Source organism: Macrotis lagotis, chromosome 8 (genome assembly GCF_037893015.1).
Source record: "Macrotis lagotis isolate mMagLag1 chromosome 8, bilby.v1.9.chrom.fasta, whole genome shotgun sequence".
Lineage (NCBI taxonomy): Eukaryota > Metazoa > Chordata > Mammalia > Peramelemorphia > Peramelidae > Macrotis > Macrotis lagotis.
Window position 1 is genome coordinate 163368541 of NC_133665.1, and position 26500 is coordinate 163395040.

At 40.7% G+C, this 26500-nt stretch overlaps 1 protein-coding gene and 1 long non-coding RNA gene across 4 annotated transcripts in view; one reads left to right on the forward strand and one right to left on the reverse strand.

The window, feature by feature from the left end:
* FRMD4B (FERM domain containing 4B) overlaps positions 1-26500 on the forward strand; it is a 349156-nt gene that overhangs the window by 116499 nt on the left and 206157 nt on the right. Inside the window, exon 1 of one of the 3 annotated variants that reach the window (XM_074198757.1) lies at positions 20227-22822. The exons of the other annotated variants lie outside the window; for them this stretch is intronic. Coding sequence (XP_074054858.1) covers positions 22661-22822 — 162 coding nt within the window. The 5' untranslated portion in view covers positions 20227-22660. Of the gene's footprint in view, positions 1-20226; positions 22823-26500 lie in introns of those variants that run through there. 3 annotated transcript variants of the gene reach the window in all.
* On the reverse strand, positions 18552-23311 carry LOC141496315 (uncharacterized). Its single transcript, XR_012471003.1, has 3 exons — positions 23220-23311; positions 19882-20053; positions 18552-18951 (listed from the first exon to the last, which is right to left on the reverse strand). It is a non-coding gene; the product is annotated as an uncharacterized LOC141496315 (long non-coding RNA).

Here is a 26500-nt window from a genome sequence, read left to right on the forward strand (position 1 = left end):
ACAATAGCCTTGATTTGTCAGCATCTAACAAGGGCTCTCCCACCATGATAATGCAATTAAAATACTTCCTATCTCCCAAGCACACAGAAAGACAAAAATGAAATAAATTCTTGAAAACACTCTATTCAGGGAGAAATGAAGAGGGAGTTCATTCTAGTCATGAGGGACAGCCAGGGTGAAAGGGCCTAGATGGAAAATATGTGAGGAATGGTAAGGGGACCAGATTGGCTAGACTTAGAAGATAGGAAGGAAAGTAATATAGATAAGTTCAGGAAACTAGGTTGGAAAGGACTTTAAATGTCAAACAGAGGAACTGATATTTGATCTAGAGGCAATAGGGAGTCCCTAGAATTTATTGAGCAGGGAGATGACATGAGCATCTTAAAAGAAAACCACTTTAGCAGCTATGCGGAGGATAGATTGGATAAGAGGGAGGCGGAAGAGAGGGCATCAGTTAGGAAACTAATGCAATAGTGCAGGTGAGAGGTGAGGATGAGCTGCATGAGGGTGGTGGAGCTGTGAGTGAAATGAAAGGATAGGATTCTGGAGAGAGAATGAGGTCAGAATATAAGGAAGACTATTTGCCTTCTAGCTTCCCAGTGTCTCCAAATTTTCTTACTCTGTCATCCCCATCCTAGCTTGCCCTCATTGGAAAGTGTCCTAAGCTTGGAGCTTTCTCCGATATCTTCTCTATTTTTCCCCATTAGATCCTCCACTCCCCTTCCCTTTCTTTCAGTGCCCTGATGCTAGTTAATCCATCCTAAAGTGTTTCATGGTTACAAATGGGTTCGTATGCTTCTCTTTCCTAATACATTTGTATTTTTTCAGTGCCTACAAACTAGTAGAATACTTCTCTCCATCTAGAGCCAACCCTAGAACTCAGAGCCTTATCTGAGGTTCTGAGAAGAGGCTTTAGTCAAGTCAGAATATAATCTAAACTTCCTGGAGGGGTCAGTGCTATAGGTTGTTCCACTTGGAGTCAAAAGACCTGGATTCAAATTCCATTTCTGTCTCTTTGTCTCTCTCTCTCTCTCTCTCTCTCTCTCTCTCTCTCTCTCTCTCTCTCTGTTTCTCATTTTGTCTCTCTGTCTCTGTCTTTCTCTCTGTCTCTGTCTCTACCTCTGTCTCTCTGTCTCTGTCTCTGTCTCTCCCTGTCTTTCTCTCTGTGTCTCTGTCTGTCTGTCTCTGCTCTTTCTCTCTCATTGAACCCACACCTTGTCTCTTTAGACCCATCATTCTTTTTTTTTGCACCATGGTTCAAGGGCCAAATTTTCCCAAGGTGACCGACCCCATCTTTCCTTCTCTCCACCTGGCTATCTATTTTGTGCTCATTTGGTGTTTGAATGGGGACATGTTGTTTTCCTTCAACAAACTGCAGGTAGATTTAAGGCAGGACTGTCTTGGGTTGTGTGGGTTTTGTACCCCCAGAGACTAACACAATGCGTTGGCTCATAGTATCCACTTACTAAATGGTTGTCGACCTGAATTAAATGGAACCTGGTGTTGTTGCAATAGATTCTGCTGGCTTCCATGGAGCGGTGGGACTCAAATCTGGTGCAAATTGTCAACAGCAACTGTTGTTAGTTTGATTACCTGAGTTTGCTAGGCAGATTTGAGGAACTGGAAGCCAACCAGTAATGCGTGGAGTCTACTAAATGCAATATTTTAAGACTTGGCACCTGTTACCTTTTTTTTGATGGGATTAGAGAGAGACTAGAAAAGGCTTTCACAGTTGGCACAGTGAAAGGAGAACCATTTAGAAATCACATTGGGAGTCATTTCATCAGGAACACACACACACAAAAATCAAAGAGCAGATGTGACGGTATCGATATTCAATAATGAAACAAGATCAGTTCTGCTCGTGAAAACTGGGAGAATTTAATGTGTTCTACCCACGATGATGCATGAGCAGTTCATTGAGAACATAAGAATTAATTGAAATAGCATTCATGCAGAATATTATTATTAACATTCTTTATATCCCAGGGCACCTTTTCACTAACAAGAATCCAGTTAAATTTCCATTCCAGTGGAAACAGCAGCAAGGAAACTTGGAGGGACACTTGCCAACTCCCCTTTAGAAGGCAAAAGGAAGAAAAACCTGCATTGCTTAGTTTGTAGCAAAGATAATGGATTTAGAGTTGGACAAGACCTTTGGATCATTGAATATATAGCCCCCTCATTTTACAGATGAGGAAACTGAGGCCCAGAGGACAGGGAAAAGGAAATAGGGATTTTCATAGAGCCTAATATGTGCCAGACACTATGCTAAGCACTTTACAAGTAGCAGATGTCATCTCTGTGACCCTGGACAAGTCACTTAGCTTTCCTAATCCTGTTTTCCTTATCTGCAAAATGGGGATTGGGCAGCTAGGTAGTACAGTAGATAGATTGCCAGGCTTGAAGTTAAGAAGGCTCACCTTCCTGAATTAAAATCTGAACTTAGACATTTACTACCTGACTGACCCTGGACAAGTCATTTCACCCTCTTTGCCTCAGTTTCTTTATCTGTAAAATGAATTGGAGAAGGAAATGACAAACCACTCTAGTATCTTGACCAAGAGGACTCCAAATAGGGACAGCAAGAGTCAGACAGGACTGAAAAATGACTAAACAATTAAAGTGGGGATATTGTTAACACCCAACAGGACTGTTTAATCAAACGAGATAATGTATGTGGGACACTTTAAACTTTAAAGGTCTATAAACACAAGCCTATACTCTCCTGGTGCCAGTAATGAAACTCAGGAGGGCCTGAGTTCAAATCCGACCTCAGACACTTAATAATTGCCTAGCTGTGTGACCTTGGCTAAATCACTTAATTCCATTGCCTTAAATTTGAAAAAAAGGAAAAAAGAAACTAGAGAGAGGATAAGAATATAGATAGTGACCTTCTGGAGGATAATAACGGCAGAGGAAAGAAAGGAAGTGAAAGAAACCAGGTCCATGGAGTTCTTTAAACACTCTTTGGTGTAGATCACTGAAACAATATTATTATGGTTGGTTATAAAGATAGTTCCTTCTCCATGCTGAAATGTGCTCTTTCCTCACCTCTTTCAAGAATCTCAAAGATCAACTAAGGTTCCACGTCCTTTTTGAAGCCTTCTCTGATCTCTCCAGACAGCTGCTGTCCAACAAATGGAAGTTACTTCTTTTCTAGTTATCTTGGAGTCCATAGTCTGCATCTTTTCTTTGTTCAGTCATAATATACCTTAAAATATACTTTTCTGTGTATGAGTCATAGCCCTTCTATGGAATACATAATCCCAAGGAATAGAAAATCCTTGAGGACAGGGACCAAGCTGATATTCATCATTGTATCTCCAGGAGCAGTACCAAGAATGACCTCAAAAGAAGGTATGACCACACACAAAAAGAAGAGACCACTGATTGTCTTCATGTTCCATCAGCACCCATCCACGATCAGGGACATTGAATGAAGGTTGACCTCAAGCAAGTTGGGTGAACCTCCGTAGCAGACACACAGGGAGGCAAGCCTCCCGTGTTTATCCAACTTCGGTGTCTGCCTGGAACTCAGCTCTTATCTGTGGTGCCAAGAAGTTGTAGCATGCACAGTGCCCAAACTTGGTAAAATGTTTCAGTAGATGGATTAACCCAGCAGGTCAGTGAGATTAAGGAGGTGTCTACCCCAGGCATGTGAAGACCTTCCTCAGTGGTATGGGTGGATGAGATCAATTGATTCCATCAGTCGTGAAAGCAGGTGCTTTGGAGTGCTTAGAGCTTGGTCAGGCATTGAAGACACCAACTTCATCCACCACATCTTGGGCCATGACTAATCATCTTGACTTTTGTCTTGCTACTGGACTTTGATGACTCCAGAAAAGAGAATGAGGATAATGATTTGGTGCAACTGACTCACTTCCATCCAATTCACAAGCAATTCAAAACCTTCCCATAGTATCATTGCTCCTTTTCTGAAACAAAGGACAAAAAACAACATAGGAAGGAATAGAGGAGAGTCACTCTTAACTGGGAAATGATAGATTAGTTGAAAAATAGATTATTGGAGAGAGTACCCACATGGAGATCAAAACTTCCCTAGAATATCCCCCAACACAGTGCATCACACATCATGGTAGCCTGACAAAGCTCAATTGTTGAGTTGAAATGAATGTTTTATCAAAGTCAGAGTAACCAAAATTATGGTTATTTTCTTCCTCAAATTCCTATTTTGATCTTGGTAAAATAATCTTGCTTTCTTTTTTTCCCCTGATATATTTCAAGTCCTTCATCTGCCTTCCCTTACTATATCTCTTTCTCTGTCTCTCTGTCTCTGTCTCTCTGCCTCTGTCTCCTTCTCTCTGTGTCTCTTTCTTTGTATGTGTCTGTCTCTGTCTCTCTCTCTATCTGTCTGTTTCTGTCTGTCTCTGTCTCTCTGTCTCTGTCTCTGTCTCTGTCTCTCTCTCTCTCTCTCTCTCTCTCTCTCTCTCTCTCTCTCTCTCTCTCTCTCTCTCTCTTATGGTCCTTGGGGGTAAAGATATTTAGGAAGCCTCCAAATGAAGTAGAGAATGTTATTTCCATGCTTGGTCTGGAGCCCTGCCCTTTTGGAGAGATTAAAAAGCTCAGTTTGCCAGCTGATTGGAATAGGGAGAGGTTTGAGACAACCCTAAGAAAAAAGCTACAATCTCTTACGTTGCACAGAGATTACAAGGACAGGCCACTTGGGGGGGCACGGGCAAAATGGAGGGGAAGACTTGTTTTTTCTTCTCTGTGATTAAAAAAAATGGAAAGACATTTACTGAATAAAATTTTAAAAAGTAATTAATGGGAAGCATTGCTTTGAGAAATGCATAGGGGATTCTATTTAATTTTTTTAGGTTTTTGCAAAGCAATGGGGATAAGTGACTTGCCCAAGGTCACACAGCTGGGCAATTATTAAATATCTGAGGTTGAATTTGAACTCAGGTCCTCCTGACTCCAGGGCCAGTGCTCTATTCACTGTGCCACCTAGCTGCCCTGATTCTATCTATTTTTAAAATGAAATATTGTTGCTTCTTTTATGTTTCTTTCATTTCCCAATGACCTCTCCTCTTTATTGAAGACTTACCCTTGTAAAAAAAAAAAACCCTGAGTTTAGCAAATAAAAAAGACCCACATTTTGATCATATCTGTCTGTACCAACAGTCCACCACCTGTCTGAAGCAATGATTGAAGTATATTTCAACTTCATTCCTGTTGAGTCAGGATTAGTCCATCACTTGCTCAGAGTTCTAAGTCTGTTGCTTCCTTTCCGAAAACAAAACTTTCATAAAGAAGCAGATTTGCTTTGTGATTCTGTGTTCTCAATTTGTCACAAAAAAAGAGAAAAATCCCAGAGAAAAAAAGAACCTGTTTCTTTAGATGGCGATAAATGTGTGCACAGTTTTGTGTGTTTAGCCTTCATTCTTCTAGCCATGGCAGCTTGCCATTTGTCCCTGGTATCTACAAAAATCTTATCCAAAGAATATAAATCTCATAAGTCAATTCAGAAGCAGTCTTAGATCCCCTCAGCTTGTTTCTTGTTGAGAAATAAGGTGAGGATTGACATTTCATGGCTCTTGTTTTTTCTAAATATCTGCATCTTTATCTGAGATGAACAAAAGGAAGCTGATGTACACAACCTTATGAGCCAGCACACACACACACACACACACACACACACAGAGAGACACATCTTGAATATATCTTTGTGTGCTTAGGTACATGCACATTTATATACTATTAATAATAATAGTTAACATCCATAATCACCTACTATGTGCCAAATATAGTCGATAGTTGATCCTCACAGCAATATTAGGAGGTAGGTTCTATTATTGTCTCCATTTTACAGATAAGGAAACTGAAGCAAGTAGGAGCCAAGTGACTTGTCTAGGGTCACATAGATACTGAGTGTCTGAGACTGGAGTTGAATTCAAATCTTATCACCAATGTTAAAACAATTAGCTTTTCCATAAATGCAATTTTAAACCATTTTAAATGTTTTTAATACAGAGGGTCCAAGTTCATTTCTTTAGTTCTGCCTGTTTGACCTTAGGCAAGTCACTTAAATCTCTCTGGGTCTCCATTTCTTCCTCTGTAAATTGAAAATAAATACTTCCTTCCTTCTCTCCTTTTCTTTGTTCTCTCCTTCTTTCCCTTCTTCTTTCCTTTCTTCTCTTTTTCTTCCTTTCTTCTTTCCCTCCTTCCTTACTTCCCTTTTTTACCTTCCTTTCTTCTGGTCATCCTTTCTTCCTTTCTTTCCTCCTCCCTTCCTTCCCTCCTTTTTGCTTTCCCTTCCTCTCTCCCTCCTTCCTTCCTTTCTTTTCTTCCAGTACCAAGTCCATGACCCTATGATCTGAGGGAAATTATTTTTTGCTGCATGCTTTCTTTGAGATCTTTTTTCATAGCCTGAGAGTAAATTATTGTCTCTAATACCTAGGGGAGAAAGGAAAAGTTCAAAATGATACCCATTTTTAAGATAATTTTAAGATAATTCTTTCCTCTGGAAAAGGCAAATACCAAGTTCTTTGATGGATCATGGAGAAAAACGAATTCACACAAAAGCCATGTATGTCATTCAGAAGGGTCCATGTGTTTGAGGTAGGACAGTAAGAGATTCAGTGGGAAAGGGTGAGGAAAACAGGAAATAAGATGAGAGAAAATAGAAATTTCATGATAAATTTCAACATTGGATAACAAGTCAACTTTAGAAGTCAGAACGGATCAAATATCCTCTAGCACTTTGTGACTATGTGACCCTGGGTAAGTCACTTGACTTTTCAGCATCCCTGAACAACACCCTATGAATGCTTTATGAGAGCTGCTGATATGCATTGAAGGAGGGAATTTCCTCACCATACATAGTCTCTCAAAAGTTATAACTTTGGGAGCCCCTGAGTATACTAACACATTCAGTTGAAATCACAGACCTCAAAGATTAACTAATCCATCCTGTGATTGATGAAGAAAATTCTTTACAGTAAGAATCATTATGACCGTAGAAAAAAGAAAAAAACCTTAGAAGCTATCTAGTCTAACCAAGGAAACTGAGGTCTGGAGAAATGAAGTGCCTTGCCCAAGGTCACACCAGAAGTAAGCATCCAAGATCAGGTCCCCTGATTTCAGGTCCTGCATCCTTTCTACATACGTTATTTAATGATTCTCAAACCTCTGCTTATAAACTTTCAATGACAATGAACTAACTCTTCAAGCAGCTGCTTAATCTTGTCAGTTTGGCCTTGGCATTATTTCTGGCATCTCCACTCCACTCCTGCTGCCATTCTCCTAATTAATTCATTACCTCTCACTGGGAACATCATCCTAACTCTCCTTCCTCTACCTGCAGCTGAGGTCTCTTCCCTTCAATTCATCCTTTCTCTCAGAGCTTCCAAAATAATTTCCCTAATATCAAGGTTGACTATATTGCTTTCTTACTTATAAACTTTCAATGGTTACCATAATGCCCATACAGTAAAATACAGTCTTTAAAACCTGTCATTTAAGATCATTCACAGTTGGACTCCAACCTGCCTCTTCAGTATTATTTCTCTTCTCAGAAATTCTATCCCTGTCCATAGATAGGTGTCAATCATTCCCCATGTCTAAATCATATTCCTTTTTTGTCTCGCTTCCTTGGGAAATAATTTCATTCTTCCAAAGCCCAGCTTGGCTGTTCTCTCCCATCAAGCTTTCCCTAGAAGGCAATCTCCTTGAGCACAGAAAATTGGTTTTGACTTTGCTTTTTTGAGTTTTTCTTTATATGTGCATCCCTTACCATAGTATCTGCAATAACAACAATGCTTCATCAGTGTTTGTTGGCTAACTAATCTCCCTCACTCACCTTCCCTAAGAGTGAGCAGCTCCCAAACAGCTCCACTAGCCCTTTCTCATGTCCCATAGGATCATGAAGTCCCATGTGAAATAGGAGAAGGAGGGTTTCTAAATTTCATGGCAGAGGAAAGAGGGAGAAGTTTCATACCTAACCCCAAGTCATACAAATGAGATTCGACCTACTTATATTGTGAGTTTTGAGGTGACTCTATAAGAGGATGAGAAAGGAAACCACAGTGACTGGGAAAACATCTATAACTTCTTTTGCTAACTAAAATTAGAAGTCTTTTTTAAAAAATATTCTTTCCGTGCCTTTCAGTAAACTTACCCTGTTATTAAATACTTGTTAGACTGCCATTCATCAAAATTAATGAAGGGCTAAAAACAAACCCGATTCAGATATTCCCAGGGCCAAAACCTAGAGTTGGCAGAATTATTATTGCGATTTTTGTTGAGAATCTTCAAAGCTGAACCTGTCTCTGTGAGCCTAGAACTGCAGTTATGGCCCTTGGGTTCCATGTTGTTTAGTCATTTTGGGGGGTGTATGACTTGTCCATGACCCCATTTGGACTTTTCTTGGCCAAAATACTGGAGTGGTTTGTTATTTCTTCTTCCGGTTTATTTTACAGATGAGGATCTGAGTCAAACATGGTTGGTCACTTGGCCCAGAGGTCACTTGGACATGTTGAACTCAATCTTCCTGGTACCAGTTGTCTATCCACTCTACCACCCTACTGCAGGGGTTACATGGCCCCTTTCAAATTTGTGATCACACACTTCTTTGAGATCCTTTGGCTGCACCTACTACTTTATATCATATTTATTTGTGCCCATGTTTTATTTCCTTTATTTATTCCCTTCTAAGTTCCTTCAGTGTAAGAGTTCGGCAGTGTTGCTTTCATCTTTGTTGTCCTGATACAGGGCCTTGCACATTTATAGTAAAGACTGAGGAAATGTTTGTTCAACTGAATTAAATTTAACTAGATCTGACTAGAAATCTATTGGCACACAGTAGAATACAGAGTTTCTAAAGTATGACCGTGTTCTTAAACCGTCTTTGTATTCAAAAGATTATCATCAATGCATATTTAAGGTTTCTACACCTAAATACCTGCTGGGCCTGTTTCTCTTCTTTCTGAAGTATCATGTAGCTGTGGTTGAATAATGGTAGACACCCCATACTCTCACAGGTATCCACTAATGGCTATAGTCACACGGGTTGGTTTCTGCACTTATCTGATGTTGTCGGGTCCTCTGTTCCATGTTGGAAAATAGCCACTATTATGCATTCCTACAGTCCCGTAAGATGACCCTCAGTGGTATCCTCGGTAGGATGCCCCTTCTTTACTGGGTGGATATATTTGTCCATAGGTAAATTTTCAGGGCACAAAGTCTCATAGGGAATCCAATCCAAACAGGCCATTTGCAAGTCTCCTGTGGGCCATTGATGAGATGGAATCATATACCCAAAGAAACTTTGGAAGCTCTAATGTATCATTCAAAAACTAGATTTTTAAAGAAAATTTTATTATTATACATTGCTAAAACCAGAGCTAAGCTCCAAACCTTATTCCATTCTGTACTTATAAATAATGTATTGAGGTTCACAGGTCACTGGACCCATTCTGCCAGTGTAAAAATATACCAATGTGATGGAAATTGCCACAGACTAAGAGTAGGTCTAGAGTTAGCATGAATCTCACAGGCCATTCAATCCAATCCCTTCCTTTTACTGATGAGGAAACTGAGACCCAGAGAAGGGAAGTGATTTCCCATGATCACACAGGTCATAGCATCAGAGGTGAAATTCAAGACCAGGTCCTCAGCTTACAGACCCTCATGTTCTTCAGGATTGTGTTTTTGCAAATTCTAGTCTCAACTCTGCCAAAAATCATTATGTGCCATGGACCCTCTGACAGTCTGGTAAAGCCAATGGACCCTTTCTGATAAGGAATTTAAATGTATGAAGCAAATCCATATATACATATATATATATATATATACATATATATATATATATATATTGAGAGAGAGAGTATTATGCTAGTTATTACTGGAAGTTATCAACATTTTTAAAAAAAATGAGTTCACAGACCCCAAATACATCTGATCTGGAAGATTTTGGAGTAATCATCTCTTTGAATTTTAATTTCTCTATCTGTAAAATGAAGGACCCATAAGGTCCCTTTCAGTTTTACAATCAAGGCTTTTTATAGGCATTATCAATGGGGTCATCTACAGCCATTTTTTAAAATCCCAGACCGCAATACCACCTTACCCTTCTGTTCCCAGATTACTCCTGGCCCCTTTCTTTATCATCTAGTCACTCTATGGGCTTTGTTTATAAACTAATCAAAAGAACACATTCATCAAGGTCAATTGGTCACCAAGAAGAATTTTAAAAAATGAAAAAACTACAAAAGATCAAAACAATTCAACAAATATTTATTAGGCATCTCTTATATGTAAAGCACAATAGGGATAAAAATTCAAAAACAAAAGTTGCTGTCCTCAGACTGCCTACATTCTATTAGAGGATCTCCAGAATAATACAAACAATTTTAGGAAGGAAAAAATGTTAACATCCAAGAGAATTAGAAAAAGGATTGACTAGGAGGCAGCTTCTAGTAAGAGCCTAGAAAGAAACTGAGGATCCCAAGAGTTGAAGGTGAGGAGAGAGAGTGTATTGATAACATTAGGAACCACCCAAGAAGGGGCACCAAGGCTGCAGATGGAAACTCATCTATGGGGGGAGAGCTAGCATGCTAATCTGACTGGAATCACATATGTGAAGTATATTCTGGAGCCAAGAACAAAGGCTATATAATTTGTCATTGCTTCTCTTTCTTAATATGGATAGCCGAAAAAAATTTTCCTTATATTTACTTGGTTATATTGAGTTCAGATCTAGCCTCAGACACTTATAAGCTGTGTCTCTGGTCAAACCATTTAACTCAGTTTCCTCATCTATAAAATGATCTAGAGAAGAAAATGGCAAACCATTTCAGTAACCTTGCCAAGAAAACCCCAAATGAAGTCATGAAGAGCCAGACATGGCTGAAAAAACAAAACTAAATTGAACAGTATTGATATGTTTATGGTTTTTTTCCCTGAGCCAATATAAGCCTCTTGAGGGGAGCTACTGTTATATTATGGTCTATGCATTATCTCCAGGTCTAGCATAATACTGCATAGAGTAGAATGATTGCAGAATGAATGAACAAACAGAGAAATCAGCTGAAGTAAGGTGAAACAAGAGTTGGAATCAGAAGTGGACTTTGAATTGGATTTTTGAAATCAATTCTGTTGTGGCTTTTTTTTTGTTCATGACCTGCCCTTCTCGATTAATACGGAATGATGAATTCTCCATAGAGCCATAAGATGCAGATCATAGGGTCACAGTGATAAAGCTTGAAGGGATTAGACTTAATGTAATCCAGCCCCCTCATTTTACAGATGAGGAAACCAAGGCAAGATTAAGTACCCAAGGACATTCAGGTAACAAGCATCAGAGGCCATTCTCTGAGTCAGAGTCAAGTAAATTCAATTTAATAAATATATATCTAGGGCAACTAGGGCACAGCAGATAGAGCATCAGGTCTTGAGTCGAGAAGGCAACGTCAAACACAACCTCAGACACTTGATCGCTGGGTGATCCTGGGAAAGTTACTTTATCCTGTTTGCCTCTGTTTCCTCATCTGTAAAATGATCTGGAGAAGGAAATGGTGAAGCACTCCAGTATCTTTGCCAAGAAAACCCCATTGGGGGTCACAAAGAGTCAGACATAACTAAAAAACAAACAAGAAAAGTACCAGGTTTGGTATATAAAGATTGGAAAATGAAGCCATCTCTATCTTCAAAGATCATACACTAGAATTGGAAACCCATCTTAGAGCCCATCTAGTTCAACTCTTCTGTTTTACAGATGGAGATACTGAGATCCAATGGTTGACACAGAAGAGCTAGGATTTGAGCAGAAGTCTCAGTCCTCCGGCACTGCCTCTCTGTAACCCATTGCCATAACTGTTGTCCATAATTTATATGGTTGGGTGCATGCATATATGAATATGTATGTGCCTGTTATCTTTTAGCTTGAGTATAATTTGCCCAGGCTGGGAATGGGGTAAGGGGGGGGGGCTTGGAATATCTGTAATATTTTATCATGTAAATATAATTTTTGCACTCATATGGATCTCTAGATCATATTTCTTAAATAATTCGCTTTTCACACTAGTGAACATCATTCAAACTATATAGTTATATGCATTTTAAATGGGTTTTGAGATGGAGATGAAGAAAACGGGAACCTTTGTTTCCATTCGTCTGGACTACACTGTTACTCAGTTGTCGGAGTGGGACAAAAGGTTTTTAGAAAGATACACAGTGAGTGAATTGGTGAAGCCAATGAGCTCATTCCTTCTGCCCAGTAATATAGAACTCAAGGCCATGAAAGGGCTCCATTTTTCTGCCTTTCTCGCCGCCCTGTTGAAAGAGGCTTTACGAAATAAGCCACTTAGAACATGAGGAAGGCGTAATTCAGAGATAAGCCTTGCCAGTGCTGTCAGAGCCAATCTGAATCAAGTCTGATTAAGGTTAACCTGGCCAAAGCCCACAAAGTTTTGCCCGCCACCTCCCTTGCAATCTCTTTTCTTCTTCTCCATCCCTTTTCTATTTTTTCTAAAATTCTCACACATTAGCCATCTGATCTCTTTTCTACACCTTTACTAATTTCTCTCACTTCGATTTCTTTCCACCTCTAGCTTCAGCTACAGTACATTCCAAGCCTCCTTCCATAGAAGGATTCTTTCATATTCTCAGACCAAATCCGAGTTAAATCTATTCTAGTTTAAAGTGGCCTTTTATTAGAAAAACTCCACATTATGAAAAGTCATAGAATTTTCTAATTACAAAGAGCCCTTAGGCTTTATTTAGTCCAACCCATTCTTGGACAAGAATCCCTCTTACTGTGTACCAAACAATTGTTTGGTTATATACAGCCTCACCTGAAGACATCTAATAAAGGAGACTTCTCTGCCTCCCTAGATAGCCAGTTCATCATACTCTCAAAGGGTAAAATTATTAGGAATTCTATACAGACAGACAAAATCTGCATCTCTTCAAAGTTCTGTCTTCTGGACCAAACAAATAACCCCTAGTCCCTTTTCCATATAATAATTTCTCCCACTCTCAGGTCCTTATCCCTAGTCTTCTCCAAAGCATCTCAAGGTCTTTTATTGGTTCTCATTTGGCAAGATCTCAAGCCTGCTCACCATTCTGATTGCCTTCCTCTGGATACAATCCAGTTTGTCAATCTTATTTCAGAAATTTCATTTTCAGAACTGAACACAATATTCCAGACGTGTTGTAATGAGAACAAAAGAAACAGGGACTTCTAAGGTCTCATCATAATCATTTGGGAGCCATGACACCCTGTTGTCTTGCATTGAACCAAAGTCATTTAGAACCCCCAGATCTTCTTCAGTTAAACTACTCTCCAGTTCTACCTCCCCCATCCTACATTTTGGAAACTATTTCTTTGGACTCAACTTCCCATGGAATCTTGAAGACTTACAGGAAAAGCTTTTGTGTATTGGGTAGGCTTTCTCCTTATGAAAGGACATGGACAAGATTCAGAATTAATTTCTATTTGAATTTATTGAATTTAGCTCTCACTTTTAGATGACATTTTCATAACTTTTGTTGTGTCAGAGATCCCTTGACAATCTGATGAAATCTATGTACTCTTCTCAGAATTATGCTTTTTTGTGCATAAAATAAAATGCACAGAGATTACAATATGTAATTATATAGAAATGAAATCTTCTAAATGTATTTTAAATATGTTTAAGAAATCCTGTTCTAAACCATTGAAAAATTTTCAGATCCATTGTTGAAGTTTTCTGCTGAAGTCCTTAAAACAGTATGTTTTAATTAAGTGTGACCCCTACAATCTTCCTTATATTATTAATATACTTCTTCATGAAAAATTAAAACTCAATTCCCATCTGACCAAAAAAGAATGTTAGCAGATTTGGAATTAGGGTATAATATATAATATCAATGACACATTATAAAATGATAACTATACAATAATATGATAATGATTACATAAAATGATATGATACTACTGCAGGAGAGGCAGAGTTGCATAATGACTAAAGCCAGAAATATCTGGGTTCAAGTTTTGATGATTTAGAGTCCTTGGTCCAAGGTCCCAAAGTTCTCAGTGTTTTGGGAAATTCTCTAAAGTTTTGTTGCTAAAAAGGTGCTGCCTTGCATTGACCAAGAGAATTTTTCTCTCCTGAAAGTACTCTGTATGAAGGAAATCTGAGGTCCAATGCCTCAAAGCTTGGTGGATAGAGATCTATCCTGGGAGTTTTCTCCCACCTTTGCCACATACTGACTGTGCGACTCTGAACAAGTCACTTAACCTCTTAGTTTCCCAGGACACACTTTTAGGACTAAAAGTTTCAGGACTAGATACAGGGAGAGATAGGAAGGGAAAGAGTGGAAAGGGGGATGGGGAGAGGGAAAGGAGTAAGAGAGAGAAGAGAGAGGTAGGGAAGAGAAAAGGAAAGAAGGGAAAGGGGGAGGAGGAGAGAGAAAGGGGAAGGGAGAGAAAGAGGAGAGAGGATCAAAACAGAAGAGAGGTGGGGAAGAAGAAAAGAAAGAGAAAGAGACACAGAGAGCCAGAGAGAGAGAGAAAGAGAGCCAGAGAGAGAGTCAGAGAGAGGGGGAAGGAGGGAGAGGGAGAGGGAGACAGAGAGACAGACAGAGAGACAGAGAGACAGAAAGAGACACAGACAGAGACAAAAACAGAAACAGAGACAGAGACAGTTTCCTCACTAGAAGTTCCCACATCAGGAAAATCCCAGGTTCAGACCTCCCATAGCAGATATGAACAAGCTGCATCCAATCACCAATAATCAATGTGCTTGTGGTATAAAAGGTATCATTCAGTAGCATCAGTGTAGGGTTGGGAAAGAGATAGGGCAATCAGATAATGAGAGTGGGATCCAATATCCAATAACATGAACTTTTAATAATTAGCTAAATGTTTGGTATTGTTAAGTTCTGGAGAAAAACCAGCCTGTGCCTTCAAACAGCTTATAATCTATAGGGAGAGACAACATACAGAAGGAAACAGGGGTGGGGAGGGGTGTGGATGGGATGCTGGCAGACACTGGAAAGCCAGGCAGGGCAGCAGATGTCAATGGAGTGAACTCAGAGCCCTGTTTCTACCCTCTCTAAGGCACCGGGAGGATTTTGGTCCTCCAGCCTCCTGCCCTCCAGTCAGTGGGGAGAAGAGACTGGGGCGGGGGGAGTTGCTGTCAATGGAGGCATGAGTTGGTCATATGGTGGTGAATTCTGAAGTGATGAGCTTAATCTGGGAGGGAAGGGCATCTTATACCCTGGAGTCAAAGCCAGGCAGGGCAGCAGATGGAGAGTGAAGTGTCATCGAGGTAATATGAAGGATGACAGATGACCAGCTTTTCCCAAGGAATCTTAAAGACTTCTAGGAAAAGCTTTTGTGTATTGGGTAGACTTTCTCCTTATGGAGGGACATGGACAAGAATCAGAATGAATGAATGACCAAATAAATGAAAAAGCATTTATTAAAAACTTGTGTTGGGCCAAACACTCCATTAGATGGACATGTTCAACAAGCAAGATAGATCTTGCCCTTGAAGAGCTTGCATTCTTATAGGGGAAATCAAAATAGTTAGTGGAGTGGGATTGCTATCATCTGGAAAGGGAAGAGGAAGATGAGTAAAGCCATAGGACAATCAATTGATGTGCCTTTGCCATAAAAGGTCATGCAAATTTGATAATTGTTCCCCCAGCAAAAGGCAGAAAATGAGGAACCAGTGCTTACCCCTCTATGCAGCAAGACATTCCCTTAGGGTAAATGGAGCTATGTTTTTGAGCCATGATGCTGATAGAATAGGGAGACTGAAGACTGAGACCTGGTCCCTTGAGAAAGGGCATGACAACCATCTGTCCTGGGAGCTATGGAAATCTCCAGAAAGTGAGAACTGCAAACAAGACAGAAAGAAGAAAGAAGAAAGAAGAACTGGGACCAGAGGCTGGGACCTGGGAAGAAATGAAAGAGGTGAAGGTTAGAGGTCAAGTTAAAGAACCAAGAGAGGGAGCAACTTCCATTGGGGTCTGCAAGCTACATCAGAATCATGGAGTGCTAGAGAAGATGGAGAGAAATCTAAGGCGATAAGGGATATGATGACCCATGCAGGACATTTCTGTAAGTGATTAAGGCTATGTAAGCCTTTGTAGTGAGGGCTGCTTACTGATAGGTATTCCTGTTTCCATGGGATCTGATGGGAAAGATTTTCTTTAATTTCTAAATAAATTTACTCATTGTTTTGAACCTTGTTAGTCTACAAGCTTGAAAGGGGACATAGTGAAGCAGAAGAGTGAAAAGTTTTCCCTAATTGTAACCGTGGTTTTCCATGTCAGGAGGAATCCTGAATTATAGGATCACAGGATTATTAATCTCACTTAATGGAAAGACTGAAATGGGAAGAGTACTGATGTAGCAGAAGAGAGCAGATGATCCACAGCCAAATCATTTTAATCAAAAAGAACCAGATGCTTCTTTGTGTTTTTGCCTTCATTAAAAAGGAGAGGAAGGAAATCATTTATTTTTGTGATTAGCATTCCTCTTATCCTACCATTATATAAGGAATAACTTTCTGGGACACATTTAAGAAAAGTAAAAGTCAGTGAGTTCAAACGTTGGACTCTTTCACTTGGAACAAGAATTAAAAGGTAGACATGCTGAAAATTTAATGATTGGATCTTAGGAGCCAGTGAAAACTGGTTCTAATATACCATTGCTCCAAACTCCAGACTAGAGACTTTAAAAAGTATTCTCTTCCTCCCTAGTTATTCCTTAGTTCACCCATTCCTCCTGGGGAAATTAGATAGGGTTATTTACATTTTCTAGGACTGCTTCTAGAAACATCTGAGGAAGGGGGAATGGGAATTCTGCCTCTCAAATCTACTTTATCCCAACACATCTCCCAGCCTACCTAAGAAGGAGTTGTGAGTATAAATTAGACCATATATGAGAAACTTCTTGAGCTCTTTACAAGAAAGGTGTTATATAGCTCCAATTATTGCTATTTTATTTTTATTAAAAAAAATAAGTTAAGTGTGGTTGAAGGTGACAAATTGCGGAATGGGGTGTGGGAAGACAGAAGCCTTTTAAGACAAGCTTTTTTTTTTAAAGGAGGTTCAATCTTCAGTCCCCTACTTTGTGTATACTCTTGACCTTGGAGATTTTGTCTGGGTTTAGCTAAAATGTGTGTCTGTGCCGACGTGCCCTAGCTATTGTCTAATTCATTGCAGGACATTTCCTTCCTAGTCCCTGCCTTCGTGACCTCAGGCCTACCCAGTTGCAATGGCCCACTATTTGACATCCCACCCATCATAGTGTGACGGCTTGGTTAAAAATCCTCTGAGAATGCAACACTTTTTAACACTGATATCCCAGATGCTGAAAGAGCTATGAAGAAATCTACTTCCTACAATCTTTGATTAATCAAATGAGGAGAAAAAAAGTGGTAGAGAGGGAGGAAGAGGCACTAATATAGTCCTGGGCTTCATTCAGATGGAGCAGGGCTAAAAAGGAACAACACACACAATCAGGTCTCAGTGCATGGTCACTGAAGAGGAGAGGCAATGCCACTGAGCCTTCTGCTGATGTGTCCTCATATCCCTTTTTCCTTGTGATCCCAGATTCAAAACTACTCTCATCCAGAGATGACGGAAGAAGGGATCAACTAAGCTATAGAAAGAACCTTACTTGAGCCTCTGATGATAAAGAGACTCACTGGAAGGCATTCCCTGCATGATTAATGTAGGCAGGACAGTCCATGGGGTTTGCCTATGACCTGCCCTTCTACTCCATATTTGTCTGTCTGAATTGTCTGAGACACCAAATGACAATCTAGCAACAGGTCTCCTCCTAACTTTTGACCTTATTAACATAGGCTCAGATGGGGTCTCAGTGGGGCAGAGTGCTGGAGTTGGAGTCAGGAATCCCACCCCTTGGGACCCTCAAAACTCCTTAACCCTGTGAGTCTCAGTTTCCTTTCTTTGTTGTCTGTTTTTGTACCTTCAACATTTAAATAAGAGGGGGAAAAAAGATGAAGATTTGAAATGGATCAGCTGCCCTTTTTCTCTTCTAGGCACCTCACAGTTCAAAATGTTCCCATCTTTAATGGGCAGCACATTTGTTGAGATGTCTTTGGGCTCAGCACATTTAAACCTCAGTGCAATTTTCTTTGTGGTCTTAGTCTTTTTTAATGGAAAATTGACTCTGTGGGACCATGATAGTATCCCCTCTTCTTTTGATCATGAAAAACTTTTTTCTTGAGGAGAGAGGAGATCCTTGGACTTTCTTGTACTGCCTCTCTTTGTGAGGCTTCTTTCAGTTAAGTTCTGCCAGTTTGGATGATATCCATATCATTGGCATGAAGGAAGAATCTGTCTTCTTATCTCAGTAATGAGAATGAAAATACCCATTGTACCTACCTCTCAGGGTCTGTGAAACCCAAGTGACACCATCTGTAAAAATCTTTTTGGGTGTGAGTAATTGTGATATAGTTCCACCCAGTTCAAAACTCAAAAGCATCCATAGAGGGGACAGCTAGGTGGCACAATGGACATGGTCCCTGGAGTCAGGAGGACTTGAGTTCAAATTCAGCCTCAGACACTAGTTACCTAAGCTATGTGACCTTGAGCAAGTCATTTGACCCCATTGCCTTAAAATTTTTTTTTAAAATCATACATACAGCTTTACAGGCAATTATGGAGTGGCAGATACATGTCTCAAAGTGGAATAGGGACCCTCTCTACTTTTTTTGGTAGCATGTTCACATAATGAGAGTGAACATAAGCATCAGAGTCATCAAGAAGCCTTCCCCACACTCCATTTCTGTAGGAGAACATGCAGACACCCCACTGAACATCTCAATTTTCTTTTACATCCATAGTAGAGCTCCCAGGTGTGGGAGTAATGCCGTCACTTGAGGAGGGTGCTTGGGCCTCCGAGAAAACAGCAGGAAATTACAGTATGTTGCAAGGAGCTCAGCTGCCTTGAAGAAAAAAGCCCTTAGGAAAAGAGAAAAAGAAAGAAAATTGGCCCCAAAAGAAAATAGTTCAATTTTAAAGTGTTTCCTTGAATAGGTTTCCTTTCATGGCAAGTCCAAGTCTGACGTTATGTTCCCATTGAGCCATCCCTGAAGGATACGCTGCCATCCTTATTAGCTGGGCTGCTCAGGGCAGATCCCTTAATGTCTCTGACCTGCTCTCTTCCTTTTTCTGTAAAATGGGATTAATATTATTGAAAACAGTTTTCTCTCTCTCTCTCTCTCTCTCTCTATATATATATATATATATATATATATATGTATAGATATATGTGTGTGTGTGTATGTGTGTCTGTCTTTCTGTCTTTGTCTCTCTCTGTCTCTGCTTCTCTGTCTGTCTCTTTGTCTCTCTCTCTCTCTCTCACACACACACACACACACACACACACACACATCCACATCATCATCATCATCATCATATTGGTCATAAAGGGCATGTTATCCATACTGTTAGTATCAAAGGGATTTCCTATTTTGTGCTGAGTTTTGGTCACCATGGCTGGGAGTGCCCAGTTAACAAAACTCGCTGCCCCAGAGGTCAATGTAAAAGAAAAAGAAAATAATTGAGCTTGAAGGCCAGGCTTTGGGTTTTTTGGCAAATGGCAAATAACTTCCGATAATAGATGGCTTACAACCCTTTAATAATGTGAAAAGTGATTAAGAAGCAGCAGAAATCTGAACATGTATAACCTCAATGTAAAAAAAAAATCCATTGAGTCACAGGTAAAAAAATGGCAAAAAGCCAACTCACAGGTTTGATTTAGGCACTGATGTTTAAAACAATTGTTGCCTATTTTTGTTGTTCTTTAATCTCATAAAGGCCAAAGTTGGAAATGATTATTGCAAATGCTTAGGGAAAAGCAAATGAGTGAGGTGGGGATTTAGCACTTACTTATTTCATTTGCATTAGACTTAGACTCAGAGAGATTCCAGAAAAGGTGTTTCTTCTTTGTCCCCTGGGGGTGGAGGGGCATCATATGACAGAGATAATTGACCTGCTGCTGGAGGTTCTTGCCGGTATTCCCCAAGCTGCCCGACATTTCCGAGAACACCATCATCCTGTCCTGTTGAAAACACATGCACACCCTATCACCAAGAACTTTCTGAGCACATTTCAACCCGAGTAGTTTTCCATTCATGTGGTAAAGGTTTTTTTTTTTCCCCCTAAGCCATGGCTTCTTTTCTTTTCGATGTAGGAAGAATTGAAATGTTCAGATTTTCAATCCAATTCAACAAACATTTGTGAAGAGTTTGCTAATGTATGTTCAAAGTTCTGAACTACAAGCTAGATAGAGAAAAGCTCAAAATGATAATGGCCCTTGCCTTCCAAGGACTTCCATTCTGCCAGAGTTTGGACCTTCAGTAAGGCCTATAATTTGGAACAGATTATTATTAGAGTTTTCCAGATCAATCAATGAGAATGTATTAAGCAACTTCCTTCTGCTACTGGGGATAAAAAGTAAAATGAAATACTCCCTAACCTCCAGGAGTTTATTTCTATTAAAAGAGACTACACATGCATATATATATGTGTGTGTGTATTTCTATATATCTATATGAAATGTGTGCAAGTTTTTTGGGGGGTACAAAAGGCAATTATAGCTGGGTAAATCAAGAAAGTCCTCCTGAATTGAGATTGAAAAGAAGTAAGAATTCTAAGAGACAAGAGGTGAGAAACTAGTACCTTCCAGGTTGGGGGAACAGTTATTGCAAAGGCACCAAGTTGGGAAATGGAATTCATATGGGGATAAGAAGGATTTGTCTAAGATGAATGAGCAATGAGGAAACTGGAACCTAAAGATATTAAATGACCCATCCAAGGACATCCATCTGATTTCCAATGGAGATTGATTTTCATTCCAGATTTCTTTCCACTCCTCCATACTAATTAATCTAATGTAAGCTTCTTGAGAATGGGATCCATTTTATTTCATTTTTCTATCCCCAGTACCTATTAGAATGTGGGACACATAATGACTACTCAAATAATGCTTGTTAGTTGAATACTAAAGAAGAAATGTTGTATTGTAATGTGGAAGCAGGGCATCCATCTGGATGCCAGTAGAGCTAGGACTGATTTTCTTTTTTGTTTATTTTTTGTTGTTGCTGTTTATTTTTTGCAAGGCCCATAGCTAGGTAATTATTAAGTGTCTGAGTCTGGATTTGAACTCGGATCCTCTTTGACTCTATTCACTGTGCCACCTTAGCTGCCCACTAGAATTGATTTTCACTCCAGATTTCTTTCATTGTAGGCCATTATACTACTTACAGATCTCATGTAAGCTTCCTGAGAATGGGATCCATTTTATTTCATTTTTCTATCCCCTACACCTGTGTGGGACACATAATGATTATTCGAATACTTGATAATTAAATTCTACAGAAGAACTGTTGTTTTCTTATGGAGCGGACATGGTAGGGTTGAAAGCAAAAATCTGCATTTTTGAAAGGAGAGGACCAACTGGTGGCATGTGGAAATCCATGATACTTTTTCCGGGTCCTCAGGTAATCTCAAGTGCTGTGTCAGTACCTACCAACAAATCCCCAAAGATTAATTATTCCATGACTTGAGAAACCCTTCTCTTGTAGGCTTTCGGTAGCAGGCAGCCCGAAGGTGCAGATATGTGGCAGTCCATGTTTAAGCCTAGGAAAGGGGAGGATTCCAACCTAAAATTACCCGCCTGGTGGAGCAAGCCAGGGATCCTCTTGTGGGCTGTTATTTCAATGAGCGTATTAACTGTGGTCTGTTTGTAAAGGCTGAGCTCCAAAGATGCTCATTGTTCCTCCCTCATATGGAGAGGACTGCCTTGGAAGGATGATGTGTAAGGGGAGCCTTCGGGAAGCCGGGGCAGCCGGGCTTGGAGTTATCTCCCGGTGTCATCGGCAGATCATGGGAAGCCAGGGGCTTGAAGCACGTCACCCAAACCATGTGTGATTTGGGTCACGTATTCCAAATATGTCTGAGAAAACATTCAGGTACTTTTCCCCAACAGTAGCTGCTGAGTGAAAGATACAGTGATGGGTCGATTATCTCCCCATGGAGGGTGGGGGTCCCCAAATCGCCTTCAGCGGAAGCCTCAGTCTCATGAGGAGGGGGGGCATGACTTAATGATCCCTCCGGTCCCCTCATCTGTCTCCCAATCGATGCCCCCGGATCCCCCATCCACCGAGGCAGCATGGTGAAGCGATGCTCCCTCTCGTCTGCCGGCTGGTGAGACGGAGCTGTTTGGAGGAGCCTCTGTGGTGCCTGGCTGCTGAGCTCTGAGCTGCCGGGGAGCAGTTTTTATAGTCCTTTTCCTGTGGCACACTCTTCCTACAGAGTCAGTCCTCCAAAGAGGAGGTGTGAGGGAGGCGGAGGGGGAGGTAAAATTTAATTAGAGGACACACCGTGGCCGGCCCGGTGGAGCTGAACAGAGACTTCTCTAAGCCACCCAGCCATAGGGCAAGGCTGCTGCTGTGGGCGCCTCTGGTGGGGCACCGCCACTGCAGCCCAGCCGGGGCACTGGACTGCTCCCAGAATCAGAGCATGCTGGCAGCCCAGGGGAAGAAAGAGGACTTTGTTGAGGGCCGGACCCTGGCTTCCAGCCCCAGCCTGCTGCCCGGGCTGCTCTAACGGCTGGCAGGCTTGGGCAGTGGGCACTAGCCGGGCAAGACCCAGAGGAGGAGAGGGGATGGCCTCGGTGTTCATGTGCGGCGTGGAGGACCTGCTCTTCAGTGGCAGCCGCTTCGTGTGGAATCTGACCGTGTCCACCCTCAGGAGATGGTACACAGAGAGGCTCAGGGCTTGCCACCAGGTCCTGAGGACTTGGTGCGGGCTAAGGGACATCTATCAGGTAAAGGGGGCCACCTTTCACTTTCCCTTTGGGACTTGCTTGTTACTCTTTTAACCTGTGGGATTCTCTCCTTCCTCCCGACTCCCCCAGGAGCCCCCCCCCCCGCCTTTCACCCCATCTATCCAAGGGAGTGGGGGCTAGTGGATTAGTAAGCTAAATCACCCAGAAACTGTCTGGGGGCCTGATGAGCCCCAGCCCCTGACATAACCCCTGGGCCACTCCAAGGAGACCTTTGGAATTCCGCGGCTCTTTGGGCATCGCTTTAAAGGATGGGGCCACTCAAGGTGGCCGTTTAAGAGACGGACCGGGGGCTGCAGTTCTGAGAAGCAGTTGATTTCATTGCTCAGAAAACTGCCCCCAGTCGGGCCGTTTGGGTGGATAATAATTGTTAACTCACCGTTTCTTCTGGGTTCAGTTCAAAGGAAACCGTTTCTCTGCTGTGGTGGGGGTGGGGTTTGCACCAGTTTAAGTCTGAAGAGGTTTTTTTTGCAGGATTGGCATCCTGCTTTCCTTTCTTTCTATTTTTTTTTCCATCAGACAACCCAAACAGGCAATGCCGAGCCAGGAAAAGCTGAGGCTGGGGTGGATTTTGAATCTGGCTTGTGAAAAGTAGGAACACAAAATTCTGAAAATCCTACAGCAGAATGACAGACGGGGGGGGGGGGGGGGGGGGAAGGGGTACCCTAGAGAGTGCCATAATGCTCCCACTTGGGAATAATCCCCCACACACCGTCTCTTGGTGTCCTCACTAGGTCCAATCTTGCAGGTAAAAAATGCAGCAGCTTTGCTTAAGTATAGGATTAGCAGCCATGCTTACAATAGCTTCTGACCACTTTTTTTTTAAGAGAATCATGAATTTTCCAAGTCTGGCACTTTGATTTTTTTAAGTAGGAAAATCGACCCTGCAGTTACAATTCCTAATCAGGGCTATAGAAATGAGTTGATTGATTCCATTAATAATAAAGTAGGATTGCATGACAGATCCCCCTATATTCCCTCTAATCAATTGCTACCATTTGTACGTATTTTTGTATATTGCTCATCACCAGCAAGTCAAGTCTCTAAAATCTCTATAAAGCAGTACCTCCCATCCATACATACATACATGTCAAGAAGTTTGGTTTTTTTCCCACGCTATGAAATATAAATTAATAAAGCAATATTTGGGGTCTTAATATTCAAAAGGGACTCTCAGGGGAAAGTCTAGTTCAGATAGACATCATGTTTTGAAATGGAGAAAGTGTTTGGCCCAAACTTAGCTGATGATTTCTTTACTCAGAGGGTAACTGGCATTTTACAGAACATTTTATGATATCTCGAGGATCTTGGAATCTCTGGCTCCATTCCCCATTCAGGTTCAGTTCAGTTGCTACAGTCTCTGCCAGACCTTACCTGATTCTCCAGGCTTGAAACTTGAGAACTTCTTTCAGCCCAGTTGCTGTGCCTCTTCCCTGCACTGCCCTTCCCTCCCACCCCACTTTATTAGCATATATATATGGATATTTATGTATATATATATATATATATAATATTTACTTTTCTATCAACATTTTTTCTAAACCAGGTAGAGTATAAAGTTCTGGAGGGCAAGAATTGTGTTCATACCCAGTGCCTACTACAGTGTTCGTTGAGTTTATTTAAATTAAACTGCAGCTATGTAGGCAGAAAGATGGAGAAGCAGATCAACAGGTGATATTTTTTAAATAATTCAAGTTTCTCATCTGTTTCTAAACTGTTGCACGTGCTAGGTAATTCGTCTTATAAGTACCTTATAAAAATTCATAGCTATGCTAGGGTTATGTTGTAAAATATCCCAATAAAGTTTTCTTTTTCTTTCTTTCTTTCTCTCTCTCTCTCTGTCTGTCTGTCTCTCTTTCTTCCTTTCTCTTTTTTCTCCCTCTCTCCCTCCCTCTTTGTCCTCCCTTCTTCCCTCCCTTCTTTCCTTCTTTCCCCCTCCCCCTCTTCTTTTCTTTCTTTCTCTTTCTTCCTTCTTCCTTCCTTTTTATTTCTCTTTTTCTTTTTTCTTTCCTTCTTCCTTCCTCCCCTCTCCCCCTCTTCTTTTCTTTCTCTTTCTTCCCTCCTTCCTTTTTATTTCTCTTTTTTCTTTCCTTCTTCTTTCCTTTCTTTCTTTTTTCTTTCTTTCCTTCCTCTCTCCCTCTCTCCCCCTCTTCTTTCTTTTCTTTTTATTTCTTTCTTCCTTCTTTCTCCCTTTTTCTTTTTCCCCTTTCTTTTTCTTTCTTTCCTTCTTCCTTACTTCTTTTCTCTTTCTTTCTTTTTCTCTTTTTCTTTCTCTTTCCTCCTTCCTTCTTTCTCTCTTTGCTCCTTTCTTTCTTTCTCTCTTCTTCCTTTTTCCTTCCTTCCTTCCTTATTTCTCTCTTTCTTTCCTCCTTTTATCTTTCTTTCTTTCCTCATTTCTTCCTTCCTTCTTTCCTTTCTTGTCTCTTTCCCATTTTCTTCTCTCACTTTTCCTCCTCTCTTCTTTTTCTTCCTTTTGTTCTTCCTTCCTACCTTTCTTCCTTCTTTCCTTCACTCATTTCCCATTTTCTTCTTATGTTTCTCCCTCTCTTCCTCCTTTCCCTCCCTCCTTCCCTCCTTCCTTCCTTCCTCCCTTCCTTCTTTTTTTTAATATTTGACAAATCTGAATTTGGGAGAATGACTATCTCTTGCTTAGATAGCCAAGGGAGGAACTTTGATCTCATAGCCTAAGAGTTAAAGTGATTCATGGCTTATTGCAGACCTTGCCAGTGACCAGTTCAAAATGAAGTTTCTGGAAGCAAGGAACAGGGGTAGCTCTATATAGGATTTGCCATCATCATACAGGTCACCAAACTAAGGGACCCAAGTTGCCCAAAGCATGATTCAATTTTTTTTCTTTTGCTGTAAAATGAACTCTACACAAGGTACTAAGAAATAATGAGGTTCAATGGAATGAGAACTGAATCTTAAGTCTGAGGGCCCTGGTTTGTATTCCATCAGTGACAATTATGAGCTATGTGACCTTAAATAAGTCATTTAACTTCCCAAGCCTTTAGTCCTCTTATCTAGAAAGTGAGGGGATTGGACTAAGTAATCTCCAAGATCTGTCTCTCCTAATTCTAAACCAATGACGGTAAATGATTTGCCCATTTTAGACTCTGAAGTCAAGGAAAGAGTGCTGGGCGGGGGGGGGCGGGGGGGGGGGGGGGTGATAAAACAGAAGTATCAAACTTGAGACTCAGAAACCAGATTAAAATGTAATTGGGGGACAGCTAGATGGTACAGTGAATAAAGCACCAACCCTAGAGTCAAGAATACCTGAGTTCAAATATGGCCTCAGACACTTAACAATTACCTAGCTGTGTGACCCTGGGCAAGTCACTTTAACCCCATTGCTTTACCAAAAAAAAACTGTAATTGGGAAATATTTAGCCAAATGAAAAAATAAAAAACAAAAGGATAACAAAATATAGTGGATCAACATGCTACTTACAGGGATACTCAGGTACTGATTAGGGGGCCCCATTTCTATTTGAAGATGACACAATTATCTAAGAGGTCTTTAGTTTTTCAGTGAGATGAATGTTTACAGAAATCATTAAACTTTTGTGGGTTTAATACTTAAATACAACATAGGCAATAGGCAACATGGTATGATAGGAATGCCATAAATGAAGTCAGAAGACTTGAATATTAAACAAC